A 27,326-nucleotide genomic window follows, 5' to 3' on the forward strand; every position below is an offset into this window, starting at 1 on the left:
TCAGTAAGCAAGAACTTCCAAAGTTGGGTGATCTTTGACTTAGTTTTTAATTATGAAACAACTTTTAATAACAAAGCTTTTCTCTGGGAGTTGTAAATTAGGAGGAAAAAAGATACACAATTGACATTTGATGACTAATATATACTTAGTTAATATATACTTATATAACTTAATTAAGATACGTATTGTGGAATTAAAAAAGTAATGTAAACCAAGTTTTCCAAACTTAATATTGCTGGATATACTGTTCTGGCGAATTCAGGTGAAAAGAAAAAAAACTGCACTTTTTGGGATGGAATTGGTTGACTGTGTTGAATTTTGCTAAAAATTGCTGTTTTTTGCGGTGAAATTATTTCTCACCGCATTGATCGTTAAAAAATAAGACGTACAATAATTCACCCCATTTAATACAATCTTCAATGGTTTTTACCTAATGACATCTCAACATGAGTGATGAAAAACGAGGCAATTGAAAAATGCTTTAAGATTGATTGGTTGACCTCTTCTAGGTTGAATTTGATTGGTCCAACCCAGACGGTGGTGCTGTCATCTATATTCTGCAGCTGTCTGTAGTACATCGCACTAACACAGAACTCCAACAGGATCACACACATTGCGCACGAACACCTCAAACAAACTTCACATTCCGAAAAACAGCAGTATCTCTCCAAAAAAAGTTGCTATGCCCAGACCAAAGAAAAGATGAACTCACGAGCAAAATTTAGAGCTCGCAATTTTAAATTTTGAGCGAACGAAAATCTTGAAATAAGCACTTTCCGTCGTGCAAAAACTGGACATTACGTGCTTAGAACGTAACAAAAAGCACAATAAATTTGAAATGCGCGAAAAACTGGAGTCTGGACACTTCCAGTCCTTGAGGCCCGAACGATTTGACGTTTGAACTAAACGTTTTTTTTGGTACTTCAACGTAGCTCGTTCAGTTAAATTCTAGATTGCGAAATGATCAGAGAAAAGCACAACGTGAACAAAAATTTGGGTTGAGCTATAAATTTGTCAGCAATATGAGATAAAACAGCAACATAAATTAGATAAGATAAAACAAGAAGTTTCTGCAAGGAAAAAACTACCTCCTGCTACGTTCGGCCGATATTTTTCTTGCATCCGAAAACATAGGTAAAACAAGTTCACAAACGTTTTTTTTCAATATTAAGGGGAAATTTATTTTGGGTTATCATTGAGAGAACGTGAATTATGGTAGGCAAGCTAGCAATACTTCTCTTTAGCGCTAGTGGAAATAATTCCAAAAACATTTCCAAAAAATTTCAAAAAAATTGCAGATCATCCGATATTTTTCTAGGCAACAGGAATCTCCAAATTTCCGAATAGTGAAGAAAACTGTTTGCAAAATTAAGTGGAACGAAATCATAAGACATAGAGCTTCAAGTTTTTTCTGAAATTGCGTTGGCAGCAACTTTCGTGATTTCCAATGTTTTATTTCAAATTCAAGAGTAAAAGAATTCAAAACTGTCTATATTTTTGCCTGGATCACATTGTCAGCCTGGATCTCAAGATGTAAAAATCGGTCGGTTTCTGAAATAGTTTCAAGAATTCTGTATTTAAGCAAAAAACTGAGTGCGAACAAAAAAATTTGAGTATCCTAAATTTAAATTCAAAGCTAATGCTGAAATTGACACGTTTCTGTTTTGAAAAGAGGGTCAGAGTTTAGAAATGAAAAACGCTCATTTTTGTGGCAACTAATAAAACTAGGATATTAATTATTTTAAAATCAATAACAGCTGACATCATCAGCGAAAACAAGATAATTAACAAGATGTTTTGGAACAGAGAGATATTGATAGTTTTTCTCTAGGTCTAACTCTCTGAAAAGCTAGACCTAGAGCTATACCTTCTCTAGGCGTAGCTCTAGGTTTTGAGTTAGGAACGAACGTGACAGGCAAAGGAAATCAAAGTTCCAAGTAATTTAAAACAATTTTTGACTGAGTCTAAATAAACTACAATGGCTAAAAATTCGGGAACTTTTCCATTTTTTGCCCAGATTTTTGTGTGTGCATTATTTGCAGCTTCAACCCAACTTGCTCTAATATTCAGAAATGATTTACAATTTAATTGCATGTGTTACGTATTTGGGGAGTAGAGCAGAAGAATTCAAATATGAAGTTTAATCTGCATGGCATGTAACAGTTCTGTGTCAAAATATGCACTATCCTCAATTACGGTAGTTTTACTTGATTCTTTTCTGGCGTTTTTGTGACACATTTAGGTTTTGTATTGCTTAGTAACTAATCAATATCATCAGGTTCCTAAATTTTCATAAACATTTGAGATCTTCGAATGTTAGTTTTTTTAAAAATCATTTATTTTGCAAAGTATATATATTTTCTTTACAGTTCTTTCTTCTTCTGAGCTATGGTCTTCTGTTTCTTCTTAAAACTGAAAAGTTATAAAAAAAATTTTGCTCGAATGATCAATAGGTTTTGAGAAAATCATAAAGAAGCCAGTTTTAGATTAGATAGAGAGCAAGCGTGAAAGTGAAAGCCTAAGAATTATAAAATATAAGTAAAACATGTGATTTTATTCACATTAAAGGTTTCAATAAAACTGGGGATCATTTTCTCCAACAAATTGTTAAATAATGGAAATTTTATTTCATACGGGATTCTTACAGGATTTATATAATTTTCCATTCAAATGCTATATATCAAAGGCCGCAAAGTAGCTCAAACAATCTTAAATATGTAATTGGGCTATCCACCAGATTAGACAGAAGACAATTTGAGAGTAAGTTCCCGAAGGTTGGTGGCAAAGAAAATCAGCGCTGAATCAGTCTAGAGACATTCTGCTTTTCTGGATTGCCAGTACTTTGTTCATGTCACTATTTACACTGGCCAGTCTGATTTTTGAGTAAAATTTACTTCATGAAAAATAATATGTTCAGCTTAACTCCCGCCAACAAGGTTTGATTTATATGCGATTCGAATTTCCCCGTGGGTACTTGTAACATTTAATTTGCGTAGTAATTCGTAACCACTAAGCTGTATGGGCTTTGTGTTAATTGCCTACAAACTAACTTAATTCAAAAGAATGTGTATGCTACTGTAGAATTTTCCAGTTATAAGGTAAAAAAGTTTGGCATTATTCTGGACGGGCTTAATTTTGAGGCATGAGTAATTTTCAGACTCTACAGGATTGATTTAGTCTGGGTGAACTCTATGACATCAGTATAATTACAATTAAGAAAAACTGCACATAAAGAACCTTAAAATATTCTGGAGATGCATTGTTTCAGAAATGAATTAAGTGCTTACTCTAGAATGTGCTGGTTCAGCGCTGAAATGGTCTGAGACTCAAGTCCGGTTTTCCACTAGTTACTAAAAATTTTTGAACTATACCTTGTAATTGACAATAAGTATTGGTCCAAAAAAAATCTAATGAAACGTCCGGTAATTTTTTTGGACTCCAAATGACTTCACTCATACTTTTATGTCTGATTCTTATCTGGCTTGTATCTTCATGGCAAATGACAAAAAAGTTGCTTAGTAAGACTGTACGAAGAAAACAGAAGATTTTGGAAATTATAAGAACCTCTGGCATCGAGTGAAGTTGCTCTCAACAGGTCTCGCAAAAATGGAGTAGTAAAGATGTCCATCGTTTAACTTCTCTCTGGTGTTTGAGGCCAGCATGTAACGGAACCTGAACATATTCTCCGGTTGTGTCCTTTCTATCGTTCTGTCAATGTTTCCGTCGTCATGAACAAGCGACCACCATCTGTACGCCATGAAGAAAAACCTGAAAAATACGAGGGTTTTACTTATCAAGTCATTTTAGCGTTGAGCCCGGGCTGAAAAATAAGTGCTACAAAGAAAACACTTTTTTACAGCAACGCGTATGCATTTTCTTAGCGATGAATGCGGTGAACTTTTTTTTAGTTTTGCAGTCATAATTTATTCGAAAAATTTAGTTTTCTCAGTTTTCACCGGATTTCCTTTGAAAACTCACTCAATTCGACTAAAACTCGACTATTTTTTTTTGTTGATAACAAATTTTACCAGCGACACCGTGGCCCGATAGGGAAAAACAGTGCTGAAAATTGGATCTTAACTTTCGTTCAAGGGGCAGAAATTCCTCATGAAAAGGTTTTAAAATTAAAAGTGATTGATTTGTTTGGGTGATTACACAATCAAAATGAATAAGACTTGCCTACTTCAAGCTAGGCGTCTTGTTTTTTTTTTGTAATTGAAATTGAAATAATTAAAACAATTAAAAACTATTTTAAAATTCCGAATTGTACATGATTCTTAACGTATATAATTGGACACATACGCTTTTTATCGTGCTTACATTCTATTAAACTAAAATGAGTTCAAATTTAACCCACAAAGAAAATTTTTTTGAACCAAATGTGACCAAATTCGGCGTCCGCAAATTGTGAAATCCTTCCCTGGAAGTTAAAGGTTGCTTCGCGATTCATTAGACCCCAATTATAATGATTGATATTACCGCGACTACGGTAGCTATATTGATTGTCATCTCAAATCCCACATTCTCGAAGACACTCAATTTTTTGCGTAATCAATGCGTAATCAATGTTCAAAACGGATTTGGACAAAAAATCTATATCAGAACTGAATGAAAGACTGGTTTACGCCGCTTTATCGATTCCTCAAATTTTGGCGGAGTCTGGTCTCAGCAAAAAAGTATGTGCTGACACGTGGATTAAACATCGGACGTTTTGATCTGTTTTTAGCTTCGGTACCATTCGCTTTATCAAAACTTGTCAACAAAAATTGTCATCTTTTTACTATCTATAGTAAAAAGATGACAAATTTTTTGATAAATTTCATAAGACTATCGATAAGATGCAATCTTCGTCTTTAATCAGTCTATTTTAAGCACAAATTTGTGAGAAATGAATATCAATAAAATTGATGCTTTTCTTACTTTTGATTAAAAATTGATGCTACAGAGCAAAATAAAAATTGTTAACATAATGAAATTTCTATTCAGAAAAAACTTGTTTTTGTTTATAATTTTTTTTTCATTTTTCACGTGGGTTTTCATGGAAAGGTTACATTAGAGGAAGGTCTATTTTGTATCATTTTGTAATATATAAGGGGATGCATAATCTTACGTTTTGATTTAAAATTTTTTAAAGAATTCCAAAATAACTGTGGCTCATCCGAATAGTACTACAAGAATCCCTAAAACACACAAGAAACGGAAAAATGTTTTGTCAAAAAAATTGTTGTTGTCTAGATTTAAAATTGGTTTATCAAACATGGTTATGTCAAATTAATTATAAAATTATATTTGCAATTTTTTTATAACTCCGCCAAAGACAATCTGAGTTTGTGCAGACAGTCAGAAGTAAATTTGTTTTAAGCCATCTAAATACCACTTATATGAAACCAGTAAACCAGTATAACGTGGACTGTTTTTTAATGATCTTGCCGTCATCTGACATGTTGAATCTAAGAACACTGCAAAAGGTTTGAAATTTCTGGATCAAAATGTGATAAGTTTATAAAAGTCAAAAATCCCTAAAAAACTAAATAAGTTATATTGGCATTTAGCTGAACCCGTTTGATTCGATACTCTTGTGGCAATGTCTTCGTTAAATTAAGAGCTACTATGTTGAAAGCCATTTCAACTATATTCAAGTTCCTTTTTAACCAGCTGTTGAATAAACGAATTTGTTCAGCTTTTTGAGTTTTATCTGCTGATAAGAGAACAGTGTTCATCTTAGAATTGTTTTTAACTGTTTGGTGAACGTTAAATGATCTTGATAATAACGTTGATAAAATGCGCATGCCCTAGTTGAAACGACCGAACAAAAACGACTCAAAAGTTGTAAGAAATCGTCGGTATGTTCGGTTTCAAACGCAAGAAAGCGTCGGTATTGCCGGTTTGTGCGAACGTAAGAAAGGTTCGGTATCGTCGTTTTTGTACGCAAGAGAGATTCGGTACGTTGCCTTTAAGAATATTGTTGTCGGTATATCTGGTTTTAGAAATAAGAAATTGTCGGTGTTTTCCACAAGAAATTTTGATTTTTGGGTTTATAATGTAGTCAAACATGATGATAGCGTTTTTTTTCATGAATTTCAAACCTTTCTTAGAGAAAAATTCTGAAAGTTTGTGCAAAATTATTGAAAATTGTTCTTCAGCTTGTTCACAAAATTAATTGAATGGATAAAACTTTCGTGTAGTTTTTTTTCGAAAATGTAACATACTTGTAGAACATTAATGAGAATCGTGTTGATTAATTCGCATTCACTGTGCTATGACATATTTTCTTGTAGTTTATAAGCTAAGATTTTGACGGTTGCTTACATTTGAAATTAAACATGCGGACCGTTTCTTGTGCCGTCTACTCTACTGGACTAAACTGCTTATGAAAGCCAAAAGATAAGAGTTCATGGTATTTCTCTCATGAATACTGAATCTCTCTTACGTTTAAAAAACGACAATACCGAATCTCTTGATTTTAAATAACAACTGTACCGAATGTGTTTTACTTTTAGAAAAAAATGACGACATCGACGATTTCTTATGTTTGAAAACCGAATATTTCGCGATTAGGGTAAGGAACTTAAAAAATACTCGATATGCAATGTCTCAGAAATGTCGTTTCAACTTGGTTTCAACTCTGCCCCGTTCACTATTCAATTCATACATGCAAAGTAGTCCAGATTTCAGGAAAGCTGCGACTTCATCTTTTGCAATGAAATTCAGTGTTTTCTAATTTGTGAGGGACAGATTATTGGAGCTCGTAAAAAAGCAGTTGTCTTAGTCATGGCAGCCCTAATTGTTTTTTGTTTTTTTTTGTTTTTTGTTTTTTGCTTTCAGTTATTTTTTTCAGCAGCAGCTGTTTTTTTCAACACCTACTGTTTGAAAGTTTGAATGATTATGTTAGTTTAAAAATAGAATATATTTGGTATCAAGAGAGTAAATTTTTGGTCAATTCTAAAGACAAAAAAACCAGATATAAAGTTAAAAAGACTTGACAAGGACCCAATAAAAAAGACTTGTGCACTATTTCGAACTGGCAGAACTACTTCACCGCATTATGCGGAAAAAGTGCCACAGATAATTGTCACTTAAAAAAAAGATTTTGATGTCAGATTTTCTTCCGAATCGCTATTCTGTGAAGTCTTTGTTGAACGAGAACTCTGTGAGCTGAGAGGAAAGTGGTACTAACTTTTCTCCCGTTTGTACGTCTCGAAGTGCGACGTAGTCACAGAACCAGCTCTGTCTCGCACCCACTCCAGAGTTGTCATGCCAGAACCTCACACTTGTCAGACGACCCAGTGATCTGTGACAGAGGAAGGGTTTGCAAAGTTCATGAAGATATATAAAGTCCAGCACGCTTGATTGTTTTTATCAATCATGGTAAATATTTAAAAAAATTGAAAACGATGGAAAAGGTAAATTTTTTGCGCAAATCGTACATTTCGAGGCTTTTGCGAGCAACCATGACAAACTTTCATAAGCTAATCTATAATTGATTACTCGATTTTTTATTAGTTACATAAGAAAAGATTCGGAAATAAAAGTTTTTCAGAACCAAACTATCGATAAAATCTAGTTTGCAATTTGTTTTCTTCGTCCGCAAGCAGTAATGTAAGATTTAAGGGATCTATTCTGTTTCGGCCCCCCAGTCTTGTTTATGACCCCCAGTTGCAAATTATATGTTGTTATATAGCACGTTACTACGTAAGAAAATAGCACGTGCGCCTGGGGGTCATAAAAGATTTATGCTCACTAAGCTGGGGGGGGGGGCAAAGCAGAATAGATCCGATTTAAGTAATGTAAGATCATACAGTTAGATAAGAAGCTGCGTTTTTTTAATCTCTTTCTATATGACAGGTTGTAAATAGCTATCGCGGAAAACAGTGTCAAATACAAGTATATTTAGTCGAGCCCGCAAATGAATTTTTGGCAACGTGATGAAACGAATAAGGTGTTAGCCAATAACCTAGATTAGACCTTCTCGTTAAAATACAATCCTTGGATAAGACTTAGCCTTAAAAGACATGGTCGGGCAAAATTGTGGACAACTCAGTCGGGCAAATTCCTCAAGTTTTTGGACAACCTCGATTTTTATTCGGACTAAAAAAATCGACCTGGATTAGTTTTAGACTAGAAACTCGCTACTCGACAATGTGTTGACATGAAAAGTACCAAGCCTTCAGCGAACTAGAAATATCCCAGAATGATTAGACTTATCGGGTGGACTTTTGGACTTTTCGGATCTATTCTGTCCCTCCCCCCCAGCTTAGTGGGAATATATGTTTTATGGCCCCCAGGCGCACGTGCTATATTCTTACATAGTAACGTGCTACATAACAACAAATAATTTGTAACTGTGGGTCATAAAAACATTGGGGGGCCGAAACAGAATAGATCCGACTTTTCAATGGAAACTTTGAACAGAAAGTGACCCTAATCTAAATTAGGCCATTATCTTGCAAGATCCTGCAAGACTATGCATACTCATAACAGATGCTTTCAAGATCTTGTAAGATAAACGTCATCTGACAAGAACATTGCGATAGCGGACCCGGGTTAGTTTTAAATTAACTTCTCTGTGTCTTGGCATTTGATGCAACCCGGGTCGAGGTTTGGCGGTGAATTTTCGTGTTCGAAAAAAATGCGATGAAATGCGGCGAAAATAGATAATTGTCACCGCGCATTTCTTACATCTTTTTGGGGTGGAACCAAATGCAATGAATTTTTGTAAGAAATGCGGTGAAATGCGACGAATTATTTTTTTTCAGCGCATTCACCGTAATCGCTGCATTTCTTACAAAAAATCGCCCAAAACCTCGACCCAGGAACTAACCGAGGGGTGGATAGGAGGAACAAGTCTTTGGAGTCGCGTTTCAGAATGTGTCGATAAGGATCCTCTAACACGTGTATCCTGGATCTGCCCATCTCCCCCACAATGTAGAAGTAGATACGACTGGTGGTCCCAGCCCCCTTTATCATTCCAGTCTGCACAGCTAGTTCGTACATGTAGAAGTCAGCCGGGTCATTGTCGGGCAAGGGGGTGAAACCCAGCTGAATAAAACCAAAAAAAAACAACAGAGTCGATTGAGAAACAATTTTATGAATCTTGCATAATAATGTGAGATAATGATGCCAAAACCTTGTCAGAGATTTCGGAGTGGAATTGTTGCACAGTTTCAGCGCGTTTTAGGGCAATTCAGCGCATTATTATGTAACATTTTTGCGGTTATTTTTTGAAAATTCAGCGCATTTTAGCGCATTTCCTACTTATTTTTCGGAAAGTTTCGCGACCCGGGTTAAGTTACTTATCTTAAGTATGAGGCTTTGAATTAAGTGATTTCTAAATCCACGGATATTTATCTCTATTTCTAGTTTTTTTGTGTGTGAAAGAATATTATCCTATCAAATAATTTCAAATTATTTTATTATTTTCATCTCTCGTAAATAAACGTTCATGATCAACTCCATGTTTAGTTGGACACATATGATGTATATCAATTGCTGTTCAAGATGTTATACTTCCGTAAACTTTCGGCGTTTTTAAACTCTCAATTTGCGTGTTTTGAACAAGTGGGTCTTTCCCATTATACCCCCCCCCCCCCCCCCCCCCAGCTTAGTGGTCAGATAACCTATAGCCCCCACCCCTATCATGGTAATTATATGCCATAATGGGGGGGGGGGGTATAATTTCATGGGAAGCTATAATGGGAAAGACCAGAACAAGGGTGTGTGACTCTGCAGAAGTCACTTCTAAATTCTTATTTAACACTTCGAACCGCTACACGACTCTCATTAAACGTCAGATCTCAGTGACTTCATGCAGAGTCACTTAAGCTATACTTGAAGAATTCATTTGTGTTGACGATTCATCAATTCAAGATGGCCAAAGCCAATATTAGAAAAGTTGAAACTCTTCCCGTCAAAAAAGTGGGAACAAAACTTATCTTACTGAATTGACATTACTAGAAACGTGGTCTCTACACATAGAGTACAATTTGCAAGTAATGGATTCCCAAAGGTATTCAGTGTGCATTAGGAACTTCTGGCATTTTGAATTCGGCATTCGAAACCCTTCACCATCGTATCAAGTTTGGTATACCTTAGCGATGTCCTTTTTGTCATTTCTTCTTGACCAGAGTAGTATGAAGAAGTAAGTGAGCCACAGAAGTAGAAGAACAGTATATGGTGCGTACATATCTTCAATTTTCAGACTCATTTTTGAGAAGTCCAGACCAGGGGGTCCAGGGGCCGAAGTTTTGCCAACGAATGACGTCAGATGCATACACATACACTCTGTCATGAACTCGTTCGAAAAACTGCCCACCTAAAAGCAAAAATGGTCTGAGCAAAATTCTTTAGGGTTAGTGGAAGAGGGAGGGGTTATTAAATATGGAAGCGGTCGCGTTTTTTCGGTTTGAAGGCCCCGCTTAAACGCCACAAATTAATGGCATGCGAAGTTTATATATATGTTTTCAGAACTGCTCAGAAATAGGTAAAAAAAGCTTCAATAAAAACGCTAGAGATATTTTGTGGTAGAATTTTAACAGAAATTTGAACTATTTACCCTCAATAGTATTGAAGACATAGCTGGACATTTATTCAGTTAGGGCCGCTGAAAGGTTTGTCCCTAGTATTACTTTTAGGCGATTAAGAGACATTTTAGCCATTTTAACCATGTTTGTTAACCAGTTTTCTTGGAGGCGATTTCCAACACAAGTTTCAAAAATTCATTTTTTACCTGTGAAGCCGCGATACCACTTGTTTGCAATATTAGTTGAACATTGAGCTAATTAATGCCTCACAGGTAGGTAGGTACGATAGAACAATATATACTTTCCTTGGAACTTAAGGAAACTGTAAACTTGAAAAAACCGCATGCAAAAGTTTTGAATTTTCAGTTTTTGACGTTTTTCTTGTTAAGAGTATCGGCATTAAAACTGTTTTTCTAATCATAAAAAACTTTCAAATGTTTTTTTTAACTCTAAGGTTTATAGGATATCTACTAGAAGGAAATGTTCATATTTTCTCTCATATTTAAATTAAATTAAACATTACATTTTTTAAACTTTTTTACTACATATAAAATCAATTGATGAGAAATGAGCACATCGGATATTACGATTACGCAGATACAGTTTGAACATGTTGTCTTCAACTTTAATTGAAATATGGTGAAATTTTCTTGTTCTAAATTGCGTTGGTAAGCTCTGACAGCTTTGATCAGCGATTTTTCTAAACAATGTCAAGCGTTGAGAGTACTTTCTAAGCAGTTCCAGGTTTTTTAACTGGTATTTTCTATACAAGGCAGAAAAATTACAGATGATGATGTCGTTAAACACTGACTACTAGCTGGTTTCGTGGTGAACTATATAAATATGGAAACAGTTTTTGAGACCTTTGTCAGCACCATGTTGTTTTTTCGGTAGGTAAGTACAGGGTTCAATTTACAAAAAAATAATAACTTTTTCAAGGCGATGGGAAAAATCTTTTAGTGTTGAGCGTTTTCTCCTGGATTAGTATAGGGCATAAAATAATCATTTTTTTTCTATGAAAAGCATCTTTCAAATTCTCTTTCGATTGAGAGAATTTTTTGGGAAAAATTGTTTTGCATTGAAAAAAAACAATCATTTTTGTAAAATGGGTTCTTTTATAAAATGTATAATAAAAACGTGAAATTGTACAAAACTCATAGCCCTACATTATGTTTCAGCTATTTCTGATCACATTAAAAAAGCGTTCTTGTGATTTTCAGGTCAGTTTGTATCTTTGTTTCGTTTCTGTCATTTTTACCCGTTAATAAAGCAATTGAAATTTATTAATGAAAATTTGTGCATTATTAATGTTAGAGCAGACCAATTTTTGTACCGAACAGACCGCAGGTCAACTTATGAATGGACCGTTAGAGGATCTATAAAAAAATCAATTTGATTTCTTTCAGAATTCATAGGTACAATTTCAATAAAAACCAAAGTTGACTCATCAAAAATCACATGCAGATTTATGCAAAAAAAGATTAGTTTTAAATACGAGACCTCTGAGGTTCAAAATTCAATAAAAACAACAGGGAGACATATGTAAATACTATTTATTGTACTTTAAAAAAACTATTGAAAATTTATGAGAAAGTCATAGGTTGACTTGAAAAAACAGAGGGAAGATCTTACAAAAACTATAATTTGCTTTACAAATAACATACCCTACATAACTGGGGAAAATAGCAGGAGTAATATTATGAAAAGTTCAAAGAAAAACTTGGCCGCTGTAAACGCCATAGGCCGTCTTATGAAAAGAACATCTGTAACGGCTGCTCCCCTTGTGTTTCACAAAGAAAGATTTACACCGCCCAGTTCGTTCTGAGTGGTCACAAAATCTGTCCGGATACTTCGCTTATGCAGTTTGCTTTTGTAACTGTATATCCATTCTGCTGTACTTACCGTTGCATTAACTATTTTAGTTCGTAACTATTCGCTTATCTTGGTTTTTTCAACTATCAATTTGAATTGGATTGCTACAGATCACACAATACGGGATCTCTTTATGTATACCAGCTCAATCCGATAGAAAAAACAAATTGAAGACAAAGATATATGTCTAAGACCTGTTTGTGCAAAAATATTTAAATTTAAACTTAAGTTGGCTTTTGCTGTTTGTACTCACAAGTTGAGAATACCAGAAGTTGGGGTTGTAACAGTTGAATTTCAGCTCCAATAATTCGTTGATGCAAGACACAGTAACAGCATTTACTGCTCAAGAATAATATTTTGAATACAAGACACAGTAACAATTTACTGCTCAGGAATATTTCTAGTTCAAGACACAGTAACACGTTATTTACTGCTCAAGACAATTTGTTTTGAAATATTTTGCTGAGTTATAGTTTCATCCGTTTTCTGCGGCTGCTACGTTGAGTTCTGTGTGTTGCTTTTTGTTATTTCCCCTTTTTCTCTTTTTTATCACGTGACAAACTGTAACTAGAACTAGAACTATAGCTATAACTATTAAATGACTAGGACAACAGAAAAAGTTTTGTTTTTATTTTCCCGCCTACGCAAGCTTAGCAAGCTCAGCTCCAACATCGCCGGCCCTGTTTTCCTTCGTGAAAAAATCTTCGTCCATTGATAGCACTGGAGCGAGCTTCACTACTGGTCTCTTGTAGTATCCATCTTTCGTTCGGATTGTCGCTGATTGTATCTCTCAGTCGGAACCTTCAAGAGTTTTGGTTATTCGACCCAATTTGTAATATCCATGTTTGTCACTGTCTTCCAATAACCACACAAGATCGCCATGCTGAAGACTTCTGTCCGTTGTGGTCTACCATTTCTTTCGACTATTCAACGTTTGCAAGTACTCTTTGCGGAATCTGTGTCAGCCACATCGTGGCTGACAGTACATCTTCCGTGACTGATCGATTGCCCAGCACTGCATACATTGCCTTCTTGCAACTCCTAACCAGTCTTTCCCACACTCCTTCAAAGTGTGGTGCTGCAGGTGGTTTGAACTTGCATCTGATACCTTGTTGAATCAGATGTTCTTCAATTTGCCTCTTGTTCCATGCTGCTATATACTCTGCCAGTTCTTTTTCAGCTCCAACATAGTTTGTCCCGTTGTCGCTAATCAATTTGACCGGTTTGCCTCTTGGAGCAATGAATCGCATAATTGCGTGCAGACAACAATCAGTGTCTAGTTTCGGTACAATCTCTATATGTACCGCGCGTACAGTAAGGCATGTGAACAGACAGCACCAACGCTTCTCGTTTCTTCGACCAATCTTTACTGTGAATGGTCCGAAATAGTCTACGCCCACATTCGCGAACACTGTTGATGCGACTAATCGCTCCTCAGGTAGATCTTCCATTACTGATGCCTTTGTTTGGGCTCTTCCCTTTCGACATCTAATGCATTTGTTTTTGATCGATCTCAAAGCATTTCGTATGCCTATTATCCAGAATTTCTGCTGAACTATGTTTCTGACATGTTCAGTACCTTCGTGATAACTATTCTTATGTTCATTTCTCACGAATAATTCAGCTGCATGGTGCTTCCAATGCAACAGTATTAGATGCTTGGTTTCGAAGTTCAATTGACTTTTACCTATTCTGCCTTGAGCACGAATAAGTTCTTGCTGGTCTATGAATGGTGAAAACTGCTGGATTTTGCTGTTTTTTAGTATTTCCTTTTCAGCCTTGAGAGATTTGATCTCTTCAGAAAACTGTTATTGCTGCAGTAGCCTGAAGATGCTTGCTTGTGCACCCTCTCTTTCTTCGACACTTAGTGTTTTTGTTGCCGATTTTTGTTTTCTAAATACGCGCTGTACGTATGCCATTGTATTTACATGTTGATTGAAATTGCTGAATCGCTCCCACTGAACCATCAGCTTCTTCTCTTCAACCTTTGCTGAGAAGACTATTTGGCCGTTTTGTTCGTCTGAAGCAAATGTTGAATTCAACCATTCGGGCCATTCGTTTTCTCGTTGCTTCAACCAGGCCGGCCCAGTGAGCCATTCACTTCTCTTAAGTTCGTCAACATTGATCGCTCGTGTCTCGATATTAGCTTTATTGTTAATACCACTCACATGATTCCACTGTGAAACATTAGTTGCGTCCAAAATCTCAGCCACTCTGTTTGCAACAAACACCTGTGGGAGCTATGAATCCATTGCAGATCAGTAGTGGAGTCTGACCAAAAGTTGCAACTGTGAATCTTCGTTTCGTGTTCTTTCACTATCTGTTCTTTAAGTCTCACCGCCATCACTGTTGCTTGTAGTCCCAAGCGTGGTATGGAAAGGTGTTGCATCGGTGCGACTCTGCACTTTATAATTACAAATGCAATGTCTGCTGAGTATTCTTTGGGCTTTGAACGTAGGTATACCACTGCCACTTGTGTCTTCAGATGCGTCTGCGAACACATGAAGTTCACATTTGTCCTTGGCTGTGCTGAAGTATCTTCTATCAATGCTGGTTTTTGCTACTTCTGGAAGGCGCGTCTTCCACTTCAGAAACTCATCTTCTTCGTTAGGTTCTACTGAGTTGTCCCAATGTTGTCCATTTTTGGTCCAGATGCTCTTCAGTAGTCGTCTCATATGAACACTGAATGGTGCAAACAGTCCAATAGGATCAAACACTGAAGAAAATAGAGATAAGATCTGCCTTTGGGTGATTGGGGTCTCAACTTCTTTGCTTGTACCTCTACAAACCTGTAGACTATCATCAATAATCGTCCACTGAAGTCCAAGCACGGATGAACCTTCCTTGCTGGGTTCTATTTCGACCTGTTTTGTGTTGCTGATTGATCTTAAGTCCTCTGTTTTTGCTGCAATTGGTAACTCGTCCTCGTTATCGATGGCTACTTGCTTCAGAGCGTAGTTGGCACATGTTGGTGAACTCTTTGCTCCGAAAACATGACGTTATTACTCGTAAATTTGTATACTTTCGTTCACTGTTGGTCGCCACAGGAATCTCAAGCAGCTTTTATCCCGTTCAGGAACTTGCACTTGCAGAAACATTGATTCAATATCTGCGGTTAGGGCTATTGGCCCTTCTCGAAATCTGAATACTGTTCCAAACAATCCGTGTAGTAGATCGGGTCTGGCTAACAACTTGTCATTTAGGCATATATGTTTGTATTTTGCTGCAGCGTTGCAAACACGGCGAACTTTACCCGGTTTGTTGGGGTTTAGTACTAGGTGGTGTGGCAAATACCATTCCTTTCCGAAAGTACCTTTGACTTCCGTTTTACCAAGGATCTTCACAAATTCCTTTTCAATATCTGTATCTATTGACTGTTGATACAATTCTTTTAAATTTGGGTCTCGTTGGAATCTTCGTTTCAGTGAGTAGAGCTGACCAAGGGCCGAGCGGTAATTGTTTGGAAGATCGGGTTCTGGTTCATTCCAGAGCATGCCCACTTCGTACCGATCGCCTGTAAACTTTGTAGTGCTCTATAGAAACTTCTGAGCTTGTTGCTCTTTCTTTGATTGACTTACAACAATTATTTTGGAAGCATAAGTTTCTATGTCCCACCATTATTGGACATTTTCTGCCACTTTCACATCTTCTGTGAAGGCAAAATGACAAACATTTTGACTTTTCTTGCCTGTCTTGGGACCACTGACTACCCATCCTAATTCTGTTAAGACGGCGAAAGGCTCACTTCGTGTTCCAATCTTATATTCCAATGGAAGTTGAATTTTGCAGGCATCTTGGCGGGTGTGCAAGCGCTTCAATCGAATGCAACTTTTAATGTAGTCCCTTTATTGTGATAGGAACCTTTTCTGTCCTCAAATCTTGGGTCCCATGTATGCCAGCTATGTTCAAGGTAACGTCCGTGCCTTTGGCTTGTAGTTGATCCTTGACAATCTGATCGATGAATGATACTGTTGAACCACTATCGAGGAAACCGTAGGTATTCAACATGTTACTACCACTCTGAACCGATAGCGGAACTATTTGAAGAAAAATAGTAACTTGGTTACTCTGGTTGATTGTTGCTGCGCTTACATTAACTGCGTGACTACACTCGTTCAGTTGGTTTTCTGAGTGTAGCAGTCTGTTTTTCTTTTTGGTACATCCATTTATAACGCACGGGTGGACTTTATAATCTTTGATTGCATTCCCTTTCCCTAGACATCCATACTATAAGCGTACTTTTCTCACTGCCGCATAGCGATCGGCGGCATTCATACTCTTAAATATTGGACAGTTCCATATTTTATGAGTGCCATCCGCTAGTGGACAGTTGTTGTTTTGCATTTGCTTCCTTTCGTTCGCATTCCAACTCGCACTAATATTTGACGATTTTGAGAATCGTTTTTCCTTGTTAGCGTTTTGTCGATCATCTTCCTTTCGTTCGCTCTTGGTTGATGGCATTCCTTCATGGACAAAAGCCATTCGAGCTAACCATTTTTCAAAGAGAGTGAGATCGGGTCTATCTTCTTGACACCCGTCAACGAAGAAGAACCACTTTTCATTCAAGTTGGGGGCAGTTTTTCAATTGCCACTTGCAGTGTTGAACTTGAACACAGGTCGCCCTCATAATTGTATTGCTTTAGTACATTAACTAGGTTGCTGATTGTTATTGAGTAATTAATTATAGCCGTTGAGTCGTGCATTCGAATTGGGTGTTGTTTGCGCAATATGTTAAGCTGAGCGTCGACAATTAGATAAGGTCGCCCAAACTTCCGTCCCAGGAGTTCCAACGCTTGAGCGTAGAACTCTCCCGAATAGCTCCTTCCTGATATAGCTGACTTTGCTTTACCTGTCAACAAAGTTTTCATGTGGCTCATTTTCACTGAGTCGGGTATATCGCGATGGTGCACTGTTGCTTTGAACATAACCGACCACTCTGGCCACTCTAGGGGGTTTCCGTCGAAAGAACTCAACTTCAACTTAGGTAGCTGACTACTACTGCTTGGTTTATTGCGCTTAAACTTGTCTTGTTCCCAGGCTGCGCTGGCACGCTCACCACTTGGTGACCATGACTTAAGTACACCTTCGCTTACCCTGGGACAATTGTTGTCGATCCTGGTTTTCGCACGCTCAAAACTATAATCGTGCAAACTGGAGAATTTTTCCAAGTTATCGAGCCAATCGGAAACATCTTTGTTCTTCGGGGTTTTCCAATTGAATGGTGATCTACTTCGAATACTAGGGGCTTCACTTTCATCAAAATCTGATGCTCTTGCGTCATGAGCTTCTTTCTCGTATTCCAGTTTCAGTGCACCTTCTTCTTCAAAAAGTTGCAACTCCATTTCAAGCTCTTTCCTTTTCAATTCGAATTCAATTTTCTTCAACCTCATTTTTGCTGAAAAGTCTTTCTCTAAAGCCGCAAAATTTTCTGCCTTTTTTGCTCGATTATCAGAGTTGGCCTTTGAATCATTGTCCTTGTTTGGGTTTCCTTTTTCAACAGTTCGTTGAGAAACTCCTACAACAGACTGTGAATTCTTAGCGGCAGTTTCCTTCCGCATCACTTGTCAATTGAACAGTTTGATTCTGTTGATCCGTCATGTTTGTTTCTCCGTAGATGTACGGTAACCACTCTGCGGTCAAATATTGAAAGTATTTTTCTGTCTCGACTTTGCGTTTTAAAGAAATATCTGGGTCTCGGAGAATCTCAGCTTGCTTATTCACAATTTTTTGAACTTTGTCGTCCAATTGCAATATCTGCTGATAAAGAGTCTGGAGCTTGTTTGGTCGATCTAAATTCTTAATGAGCTCAAAACCTTCCTTTTGTTTCTCAAACCAATTGTTTCGCAAGTTGTTGATCTTTCGATTCAAAACGCTTTGACTCTGTGACGGAGTCACTTCTTGTTTACTTCGGGACTGCAGCTTGAAACTCTGCAGCGCCTTTGTTTGTTTGTTGAAATTGAGTTTTGCTTTTCAACGTTACTATTTGCTTTGCCTGATTAGCTTGGCGTTGTTGAATTGCTTATTGGGTTTTGTTCTCGTTCGTCGATGACTTTGTCACTTCGACTGTTGGGTTGGACAGCAGTTTATTCCACTGTCCGGATCGCGGACCAAATGTAACGGCTGCTCTCCTTGTGTTTCACAGAGAAATTTTACACCACCCAGTTCGTTCTGAGTGGTCACAAAATCTGTCCGGATACTTCGTTTATGCAGTTTGTTTTTGTAACTGTATATCCGTTCTGCTGTACTTACCGTTAAATTAACTATTTTAGTTCGTAACTATTCGCTGATCTTGGTTTTTTCAACTATCAATTTGAATTGGATTGCTACAGATCACACAATACGGGATCTCTTTATGTATACCAGCTCAATCCGATAGAAAAAACAAATTGAAGACAAAGATATATGTCTAAGACCTGTTTGTGCAAAAATATTTAAATTTAAACTTAAGTTGGCTTTTGCTGTTTGTACTCACAAGTTGAGAATACCAGAAGTTGGGGTTGTAACAGTTGAATTTCAGCTCCAATAATTCGTTGATGCAAGACACAGTAACAGAATTTACTGCTCAAGATTAATATTTTGAATAAAAGACACAGTAACAATTTACTGCTCAGGAATATTTCTAGTTCAAGACACAGTAACACGTTATTTACTGCTCAAGACAATTTGTTTTGCTATATTTTGCTGAGTTATACTTTCAACCGTTTTCTGCGGCTGCTACGTTGAGTTCTGTGTGTTGCTTTTTGTTATTTCCCCCCTTTTCTCTTTTTTTATCACGTGACAAACTGTAACTAGAACTAAAACTATAACTATAACTATTAATTGACGTGGACAACAGAAAGTGTTTTGTTTCTATTCTCCCGCCTACGCAAGCTTAGCGAGCTCAGCTCCAACAACATCCGTTAATTGTTAAAAAGACCAAGGATGTACTATAGTCTTTTTGATTGCACTATTTTATCACGAAAAGACAAGAGATGGATTTATAAAATGACTATAAGGACAGAAGACCCTTTATAAAATGACAAAAGACCCTTGGTGAATATGAGCAGGGTGTTTCACCGTGTAAATAAGAAAATTACATAAAAACCCGAGTCAGTAAAAATTCAATTTTATGTTTTTATTTTTAATTGAAAATTATGCTTATCTGCTTTTGAATTTTTATGAACCCATATTAACTTTATGCACCTTTTTCTCTAATAAGTACCAAATATACGCCTGTCAGCGGCCATTGTTGCTCCAATAAGTGATCGTGTTATACTATATGCACCTGGGCTATGAAAGCTATGTAGAAGTTGTTTATATCTATCTACTCGTCTATTTGAAGTATGCCTTGGCCTTTTTGCGCGGAAGAGTCAGCCTAAAACGAGTCAGCCTAAAACGATCCCGCTGGAAGAATGAGCTGCCCAGTTTTAGTTGTGCGACCTTAGACCGCTCTGATCAGACCATTTGGGTCGTATACCGGTGGCGGGGCGCGACTCAAATTACATGGTCTGGGAAACGCTTGATGGTCTGGTCACTGCTGATTTTTGCTTTCCTCGACGAGGGTCTTTTGTAATTACCCGGGTCGAGGTGTCGCCGCTAAAAATCGCTAAAAGATGTAAGATTTGCGGTGAATTTGAGTAAAAGTGTAAGATTTGCGTTCAATGCGATGAATGCGGTGAAAAAAAACTTTTAAGCGGTGAAAATTTTTTTTCAGCGCTTAAGCGGTGAAAGAAAATTTTCACCGATACAAACAGGATGCGGCGAAAAAAAAAATTGACCGCTACCAGCAGAATGTGGTGAAAAAAAATTTTTCACCGCTACCAGCAGAATGCGGTGAAAAAAAATTTTTTCACCGCTAAAATTGCAAACCTTACAAATATTCACCGCGCTAATTTCAACGCTTATCTTATATTCACAGGAAATATCAGTGAAGTAAGTGACAGATGGCGCAGTGGATTACGAAGTTGGTGACACACATGAGGTAGAGGTTAGAACCCTTGTACGGCAGTTTCTTTTTTGTAAGAACTCCAGTGAATGCGGTGAAAAAAAATTTTTCACCGCAAAATTCAACGCAATTCTTACAAAAATTCACCGCTTTCAGCGCATTCAACGCTAAAAGATGCGGGCGCTTTGGGGTGAAAAAAGTTTTTTTCACCGCTATTCACCGCTAATCTTACATTATTTTTTGTCAAAACCTCGACCCGGGTGGGGATCTACTCAGCCCCCCCCCCCCTCACCAAAAGTAATACCACGTTACCATGTGGAATATTTAGAAGTTAATGGGGGGGGGGGGGTCCGCAGCAGAATAGATTCAAATCAAGCTATATTATGAATTAATTCTATTATGAACAATGAAGAATGGAGAGACAGAGAGAGGTACGTACGACACATCTGTCAGAACTGTACTCTGCATGGCCAAAATCAGATGCATTCTGCTCTCTCATGAAGAGACAGCCTTGGCTCCACACATTGAACTCGTAGTCACCAGGGAATACCTGGAAGATATATCGGATCTCTTCCGTTTTTTGTTGCCCCCCCCCCCCCCCAGCTTAGTGGGCGCATATTATTTGCAACTGCCAGACGCACGTGCCAAATTTTCACATAATAACTTACTATGTAATAGTACGTGTTCTGTAACTGGGACTGCTTAAGGTACTGGGGGGGGGGGAGGTCACAAACGGAAAAGATCTGAAGTTTTTGCAAGTGTAGACTCTAATTAATAATAATAATAAAAAATGGTTCGTAGTGCTATTATCATAAAATAGTAGAAAAAATTAACATACATTGTAGAAATACAACCTATTACAATTTGTGACACTACAAAGTTACCGTTGAACCTATCCGGTTCGTGCCTCACTGAAGAGTTGCGCAATTTGAGTTAAAATGATGAAAAAAAATTTAAAGATGAAAACTTATCTTTTCTAGTAAAGGTTAACTATTGAAGAAGCTGTGTTTGTTGCAACCAATAATTTTTGCTCTAATGGACATTTAAGAGTCTGTCTGGCAAGTTCTGGTTACCTATTATATAAAGATCTAAAAATGTACGGCAAAATTTGGTTATGTTTGCCTCTTTTACTGTTCTCAGATCTTCAATGAAAGAATTGTTATAACACAATGCCGTTTTTAGCATCAAAAGAACTCTATATTTCAATGCACTTCTACCGAATTTTTGACTGTCAATTTATACATTCTGTCCACGATTTATCATTTTTATGATTTCATTGAGGTCCCAGTCCGCTATTATGGTTGAAAAAACTTCGCTTAGCGGTTAATTTTTCATTAGATTTACTAGTAATTTGAATATTTCAATAGCATGTAACTCTGAGTCTCTGAGGCGTTATTTACCAAATTGTGGACTCGTATTTATTCGATTGACTCGCGTTTATATATCCAGAAAATCACTTTTAAAATTCTTTTAATCATCATGTTGATTGGTTTTAAAAAATTTTCAAATATAGATCCGTAGATTAAAAATCCGTATTGTAATATAGGTTTGAAATAAATTTTAAGAATTCTTAGACGCTGTGTTCTCTTAAAATTTTAAAAACCAAGTGTAATCGGTGAAAAGAGAACAGAATTCTGAAAGGTGTTTTTGACGTAGTTAAAATCATCTTTGAGTTTCAAATTGTTGTCCAATTTTATTTCTAGGTACCTAAAAGAATTGGTTTGTTAAAATTCTGCTAGAACAATTGTTGTTTTGTGCTGCGTTAGATTGCGTCCTGTTCCAAACATCATGTGTTTTGTTTTTTTTTGTGTTATTTGTTAATTTATTTTTATGAAACCAGCTGACAACTGCGGTTATTGTGATATCGTTTCATTTCTACAATCTCAGTACTATCTTTATTGCGAACAGCTGTATCGTTTGCATAGAGTATAATCTTGTTTGATTTTTGAGATGGAAAGTCATTTAAGCAGATAATGAAAAGCAGAAGACCAAGAAATGATCATTGTGTGACTCCACATTTAACGCTTTTCCTTGCAAGTGCAATTTTTCTTATTTTAAAATGATGGAGTCGGTCTTTGAGATAATATTGAAACGTTTTCAGTATCATTCTTCGAAGTATGTAGTTTTCACTTTGTTCAGCAATAGCTCATAGTTCACTGCATCGAAAACTTTTTTAGATAAAAAATTCGTTTAGTTAAATTTTTTGGATATAAACCAATTTTGTCTGATTTCTTCAGTTAATGAAGCTATGTCGTCAATTGTACTTAACTTTGCTTCGAAAACGAATTGACTTTTTGAAAATAAGTTGTTTTTGTTCTTAAACGTGTAAATTCTGTTATATAATATTTCTTTGAACAATTTGCCAATGGCTGGAAGTATTGAGGTTGGTCTGTAGTTCTTGGGTTCGTTACAATCACTGCTTTTGAAAAAGACACAATTTTGTTTACTTTTAGGCATTGTAGAAATAATCCATGCTTTAGACACTCATTATATAATGTTTCAAGTAGTGGACTGACTGCCCGAGATAAATCTTTAAGAAAAAAATAGTTTATGTAGTGGCAGTATAAACTAAACTTTGATGGAAGCAATCGCAGTGTGTACATAATTTCGGTACGTTTTACTGGAAAACTAAAAATGATTTTTGTTTTGGTTTTGATTTCATATTTCTGCTTTGTACCGAATCTTTTTGTTAGCTCTACTCCAATTTTTGCGCAAAAAGTGTTAAACGTTTCTATGTTTTCTAATATCTGTTTATTGTGGTGAGCCGGGCAGAATCTAACCGATATTTTACTGAAGAGATTGAAGAAAATTTTTGCCCTTTGCTGCTTCTTTTTCGATCTTATCTTGGTAGAAAATGCATCAGTTTTTGTCTAACTAGGTTTCTGACAAATTTGCATTGAGCCTTGTAATCATTTTGTAGATAATTTTTATCCGGGTTTGTAAAAAAAACCTTCTTGGCAACTTTTTTTTTGCCCCAGCGCTTTCACGTGATTATCTATCCACGTATTTGTGTGCAAGTCCTAGCTGAATCTAATAATGGTAGACTTTCGTATAGGGTATTAATCAAAATCTCATGCAGTTTTCTGAAAGCCTTGTCGGGGGACCATTCACTACCATTATCAGCGATTTTTAATTTGTCCCACAAGATATTGTTTAGGTTTTCGGCAAATTTACTGTTTTCCATGTTGTTCAATTTTCTTGTAAATTTTTTGTTCCCGTTGGAAGAGTTTTTCAGAGGTTTTTCAAACGTCAGCTTTACTGTATGATGGTCTGAAATACTGGAAACAGTAGTGTGGACAGAAAAAGTGTTCGAAAAAACGCATCTAGTGTTGATTACGTGCTCGAAGTTTCGCGTGTTGGTTTGTTGCTTTCAACTATAGAGGGGTTATTTCCTGCCAGCAAAGTAACTGTTTTCCGGAAGTTTGGACTATAAACCAAAAAGTTATTGTTGAAGTCTCCACATAGTATGTGCTTAGCTTCAAGATGAATTGGCAAGGCATCTAAAAAAATCTTCTAGCCTTTAAAAATTTACAATGTTTTGTTTTTTTTTAGGTGAAAACAAGTAATAATCAGGTAATGCAGCTTATAGGTTTTGATCTTTATTGTTTGGGCCTGCAGATCGTTGTGATCGCATCTTTTCACTTCAACAAAATCCAGGTGCTCTTTTAAAATATTTATTATTAAAGTCCACATATTCGTTTTGTTGACTCTACTTACATTTATGCCTCCGATATTGGTCAATCCAAAAAAAGTCCGAAGTAAACAAAATCCCCAGGGTGATTAGAAACACATGCTTTAAGACCTAAAATAGGTTCTGCTTCACAAATGTAGCAAATTGTCCCGAAATGGGTTTATTTTATGGGGTGTGTACTAGCTTTTAGGTTTGTACAAGCTAGTAATGAAAAACAAAAATGTTATAGTAATTTTAAAGGGTGATGTTAATTTAGGTAGTTTTATCTCTATGTCCTAATTGTGCAAAAAAGACTAATTTTACAGAATTATGAACCAATATTTTTGATTCCTGGTTCTACTTTTTGATTCCTGGTTGTACCATTTTACTAACTTTGCTAGATATAACTTTTTGGTCAAAGTAGCGTGGGTCCGGGTTTGTTCTGCAGGCTCTCACTCCAATGTGGTAGGTGCCGCTATCTTTTAGTCTGTGATTTTCAATCAGGTACGTGTACTTGTCTGGATATCCGATTCCCTCGTGTCTTTCCAATTCTAAAAACATTGCCAGTAGGTTGCCGGATAATGGCCAGACTATAGACAGCTGAGACTTGTCGTAACAACGGACAAATGAAAAAAGCAACCAACAGAAACTCCAATAGTTTACCCAGGTCGATGTTTTCATTTGTCCTCGTTTATGACGCACACCATTTTTGAACGCACATAGGGAGAAAATCCCCTTTTTGCCAGTGAGAGAAATGTCGAAAAACAAATCATTAAGTTCTATATATACCTTTTAGTCAATAGGGCTCTAAGTTTGGTGAATTCCATTGAAGTTCAAGTAGATTTTTTTCTTAGAATAACTAAGTTGGAGCATGTAATATTAATTTTTTGACATCATCGCATAGCTATATAATAAAAAATAGTAGACTTAGCAATACACAAATAGTAGACGCTCAAGCAATACACAAACATTAGTTCTTTCAGTTGATTTTCTTCAATTTCAAGACAATTCATGAACGCTTGTAGAGCAGACAGTAAATCGACCAATTTTCAGCCCGCAATGAAAAACATTACAAGAGGTTTCTCAAAATAAACAATTTTGAAAATATGTACAACGGTAACTGCTCTCAGATTCATGTCCCAGGACGATTTGATCTCAGATTTTAATGGAAAGCTTGAAATTTTATTAAATGCAGAATTTGCACAATTTTTTTTTGAATGCATACCTGCTAAATTCATGTAGACTCAAATAGGAACTATTTGATCGTTTGACAATTTGGATGTTTTTGGACCTCTCCCCAAACTTATTGGATATATATATATATATATATATATATATATATATATATATATACATATATATATATATATATATATATATATATATATATATATATATATACATATAAACTTTTAGGCCACCAACCCAGACGCAAATGCTATTTATTGCATAGTAACGTGCTGGATAACACTGCGCTGGATATTGTTTATAGGGGGTATGGTAAAAACAAACCGGGCGGCAGTTTGGAACTTTGTTAATTTTAATTAAGAAATAAGGCATTCAGCGCAAATATAACAAAAAAAACAGAAAACGGCAAATTCCAGTAATAATGTTTCGTCAACATGGGTTAGCAACCATTTTAGCCGAAATTAAGCAAACTTGGATCAAAATCAATCTCAATTGTTTGAACATATTTAAAAACTTTTCGTAAAAGGTGGCAGTGTTAAACTTGCGGCAAAACTTAATAATATCCACAAAATCCAATTTTTGTAGGTAGATATTTGACTATATTTTCTTCGAATCGTTTTTGCATGCACTCAAATGCTAATCAACTACTAAATCCAATTTGATTGATATTCAATTTTGAACTGAAAAAATTCAAAGATGATATCTTTTTTGTGACACTGTTACAAACTAATGTGAAAGAGCAAAAGTGAAAACTTTTGTTATCGACATCGACAATTCTTTTGATTTCCCGGCACTGAAAGCGCTCAGCGTCTAATTGCTGTAATTAATTTAAACCATAAGCATAATTTGGATCTAATCTGTTTCGACCCCCCAGTGTTTTTCACGCCCCCAGTTACAAATTATATGTTGTTATATTAGGACGTTACTATGTAAAAAATTGCACTTGCGCCTGGGGGGGGGGGCGTAAAATAATCCCACTAAGCTGGTGGGGTGAAACAGAATGGATCCCATAATTTAGGTGACTCTGCTTAATGTCAGTGAGAACTTCTGACCTTCCCGTGTTGAGGACAACGACGAAAAAACGGCAATATTGTGTAAGAATTCGTAGTTTTTGTCGTTTTGCCGTCGTCTCCTTTGTTCTGTCGTCGTTTTCGTCTTTTTCATTAATTTCAGTAGTTTAAGTCGTCGTTTTAGTGTAAGAAACGATCGTTTCTTCGTCTTTTTTTGCCGTTTCCTACATCGTTTTTTTCAAATGTATCGTCGGTTTTTGATCGCTTTTTCGTCGTTTTTTGTCGTTTCTTACGTCGTTTTTTTTCAGAAGAAATTGTCGTTTTTTATTGTTTTTTTCGTCGTTTAATTGCTCTTGAACTGGTTTTTTCTGTATAAAATCGTTTTAGAATTTCTGTCATAAGAGACTGATAGCACAGTGGTCAGGACATCGGGTTATGTATCCGAAGTTCAATGGTTCGAATCACAGCGGGGAGCACGTTTTTTTGTCGTTTTTTGAAAAAAACGATCATTTTCTACATAAAAGTAACGACGAAATAACGAACAAACCGACGATTACCACGTAAGAGCTTTGATCGTTTCTGTCTAATGAAAACAATTAAAAAACGACGATTTCGTACAAGTGAAAAACAAAATTCCTCAACACGGGTTGCGCTTCTAGGAGCTAAACAGCTAGAATACTTTTACAGAGTCGAGTAACCTTGCTTAAAGGACGCAGCTGGTGAGTCTGAAAATGTCGAAAGTTATCATTTGGCTATGTATTCAGGAATTTCTTGCACTGCACTTTTTCGGCACTTTAAAACTTATACGTGTGTATGTTTCAAATAATGATTCATAAACCCGAACATTGTCAATTCCTTTGAGTATGAACTATAAAATGCAGATCATAGTTTAAAGGCAATGTAGTGTTAAGAAGTATAAATGAAACAAACGTCACATATTGGGAAAGTTTAAAATTGTATTAAATTTACAATGTATTGAAATATCGACAAATTAAGCGAGATGAATTATAATATTGAGAAAAATTTTTAAAATTGCTAATTCTACAATTAAATAGTTAAAGTTAGAAATATTAAGGTTTCTGGAATCATAAAAACGCACCTTGACCCAACAGAAGGCCTGTAAACAAGCCTCGAACTGTTTG

The 27,326-nt window shown here is 36.3% G+C and overlaps 1 protein-coding gene across 1 annotated transcript; it reads right to left on the reverse strand.

The window, feature by feature from the left end:
- Positions 1 to 430: 430 nt before the first annotated feature.
- Positions 431 to 25,224, reverse strand: LOC142357383 (polycystin-1-like protein 3; the record flags this gene model as incomplete). Its single annotated transcript, XM_075409033.1, has 8 exons — positions 25,212 to 25,224; positions 24,380 to 24,537; positions 20,756 to 20,866; positions 10,088 to 10,312; positions 8,822 to 9,039; positions 7,178 to 7,291; positions 3,565 to 3,768; positions 431 to 627 (listed from the first exon to the last, which is right to left on the reverse strand). Coding segments are annotated over exons 1-8 (1,240 nt in total), but the record flags the coding sequence as incomplete, so codon positions are not given.
- Positions 25,225 to 27,326: the final 2,102 nt, after the last annotated feature.

This window comes from Convolutriloba macropyga, unplaced genomic scaffold (assembly GCF_964194025.1).
Source record: "Convolutriloba macropyga unplaced genomic scaffold, txConMacr16.3 SCAFFOLD_3429, whole genome shotgun sequence".
NCBI classification, from domain to species: Eukaryota; Metazoa; Xenacoelomorpha; order Acoela; family Convolutidae; genus Convolutriloba; species Convolutriloba macropyga.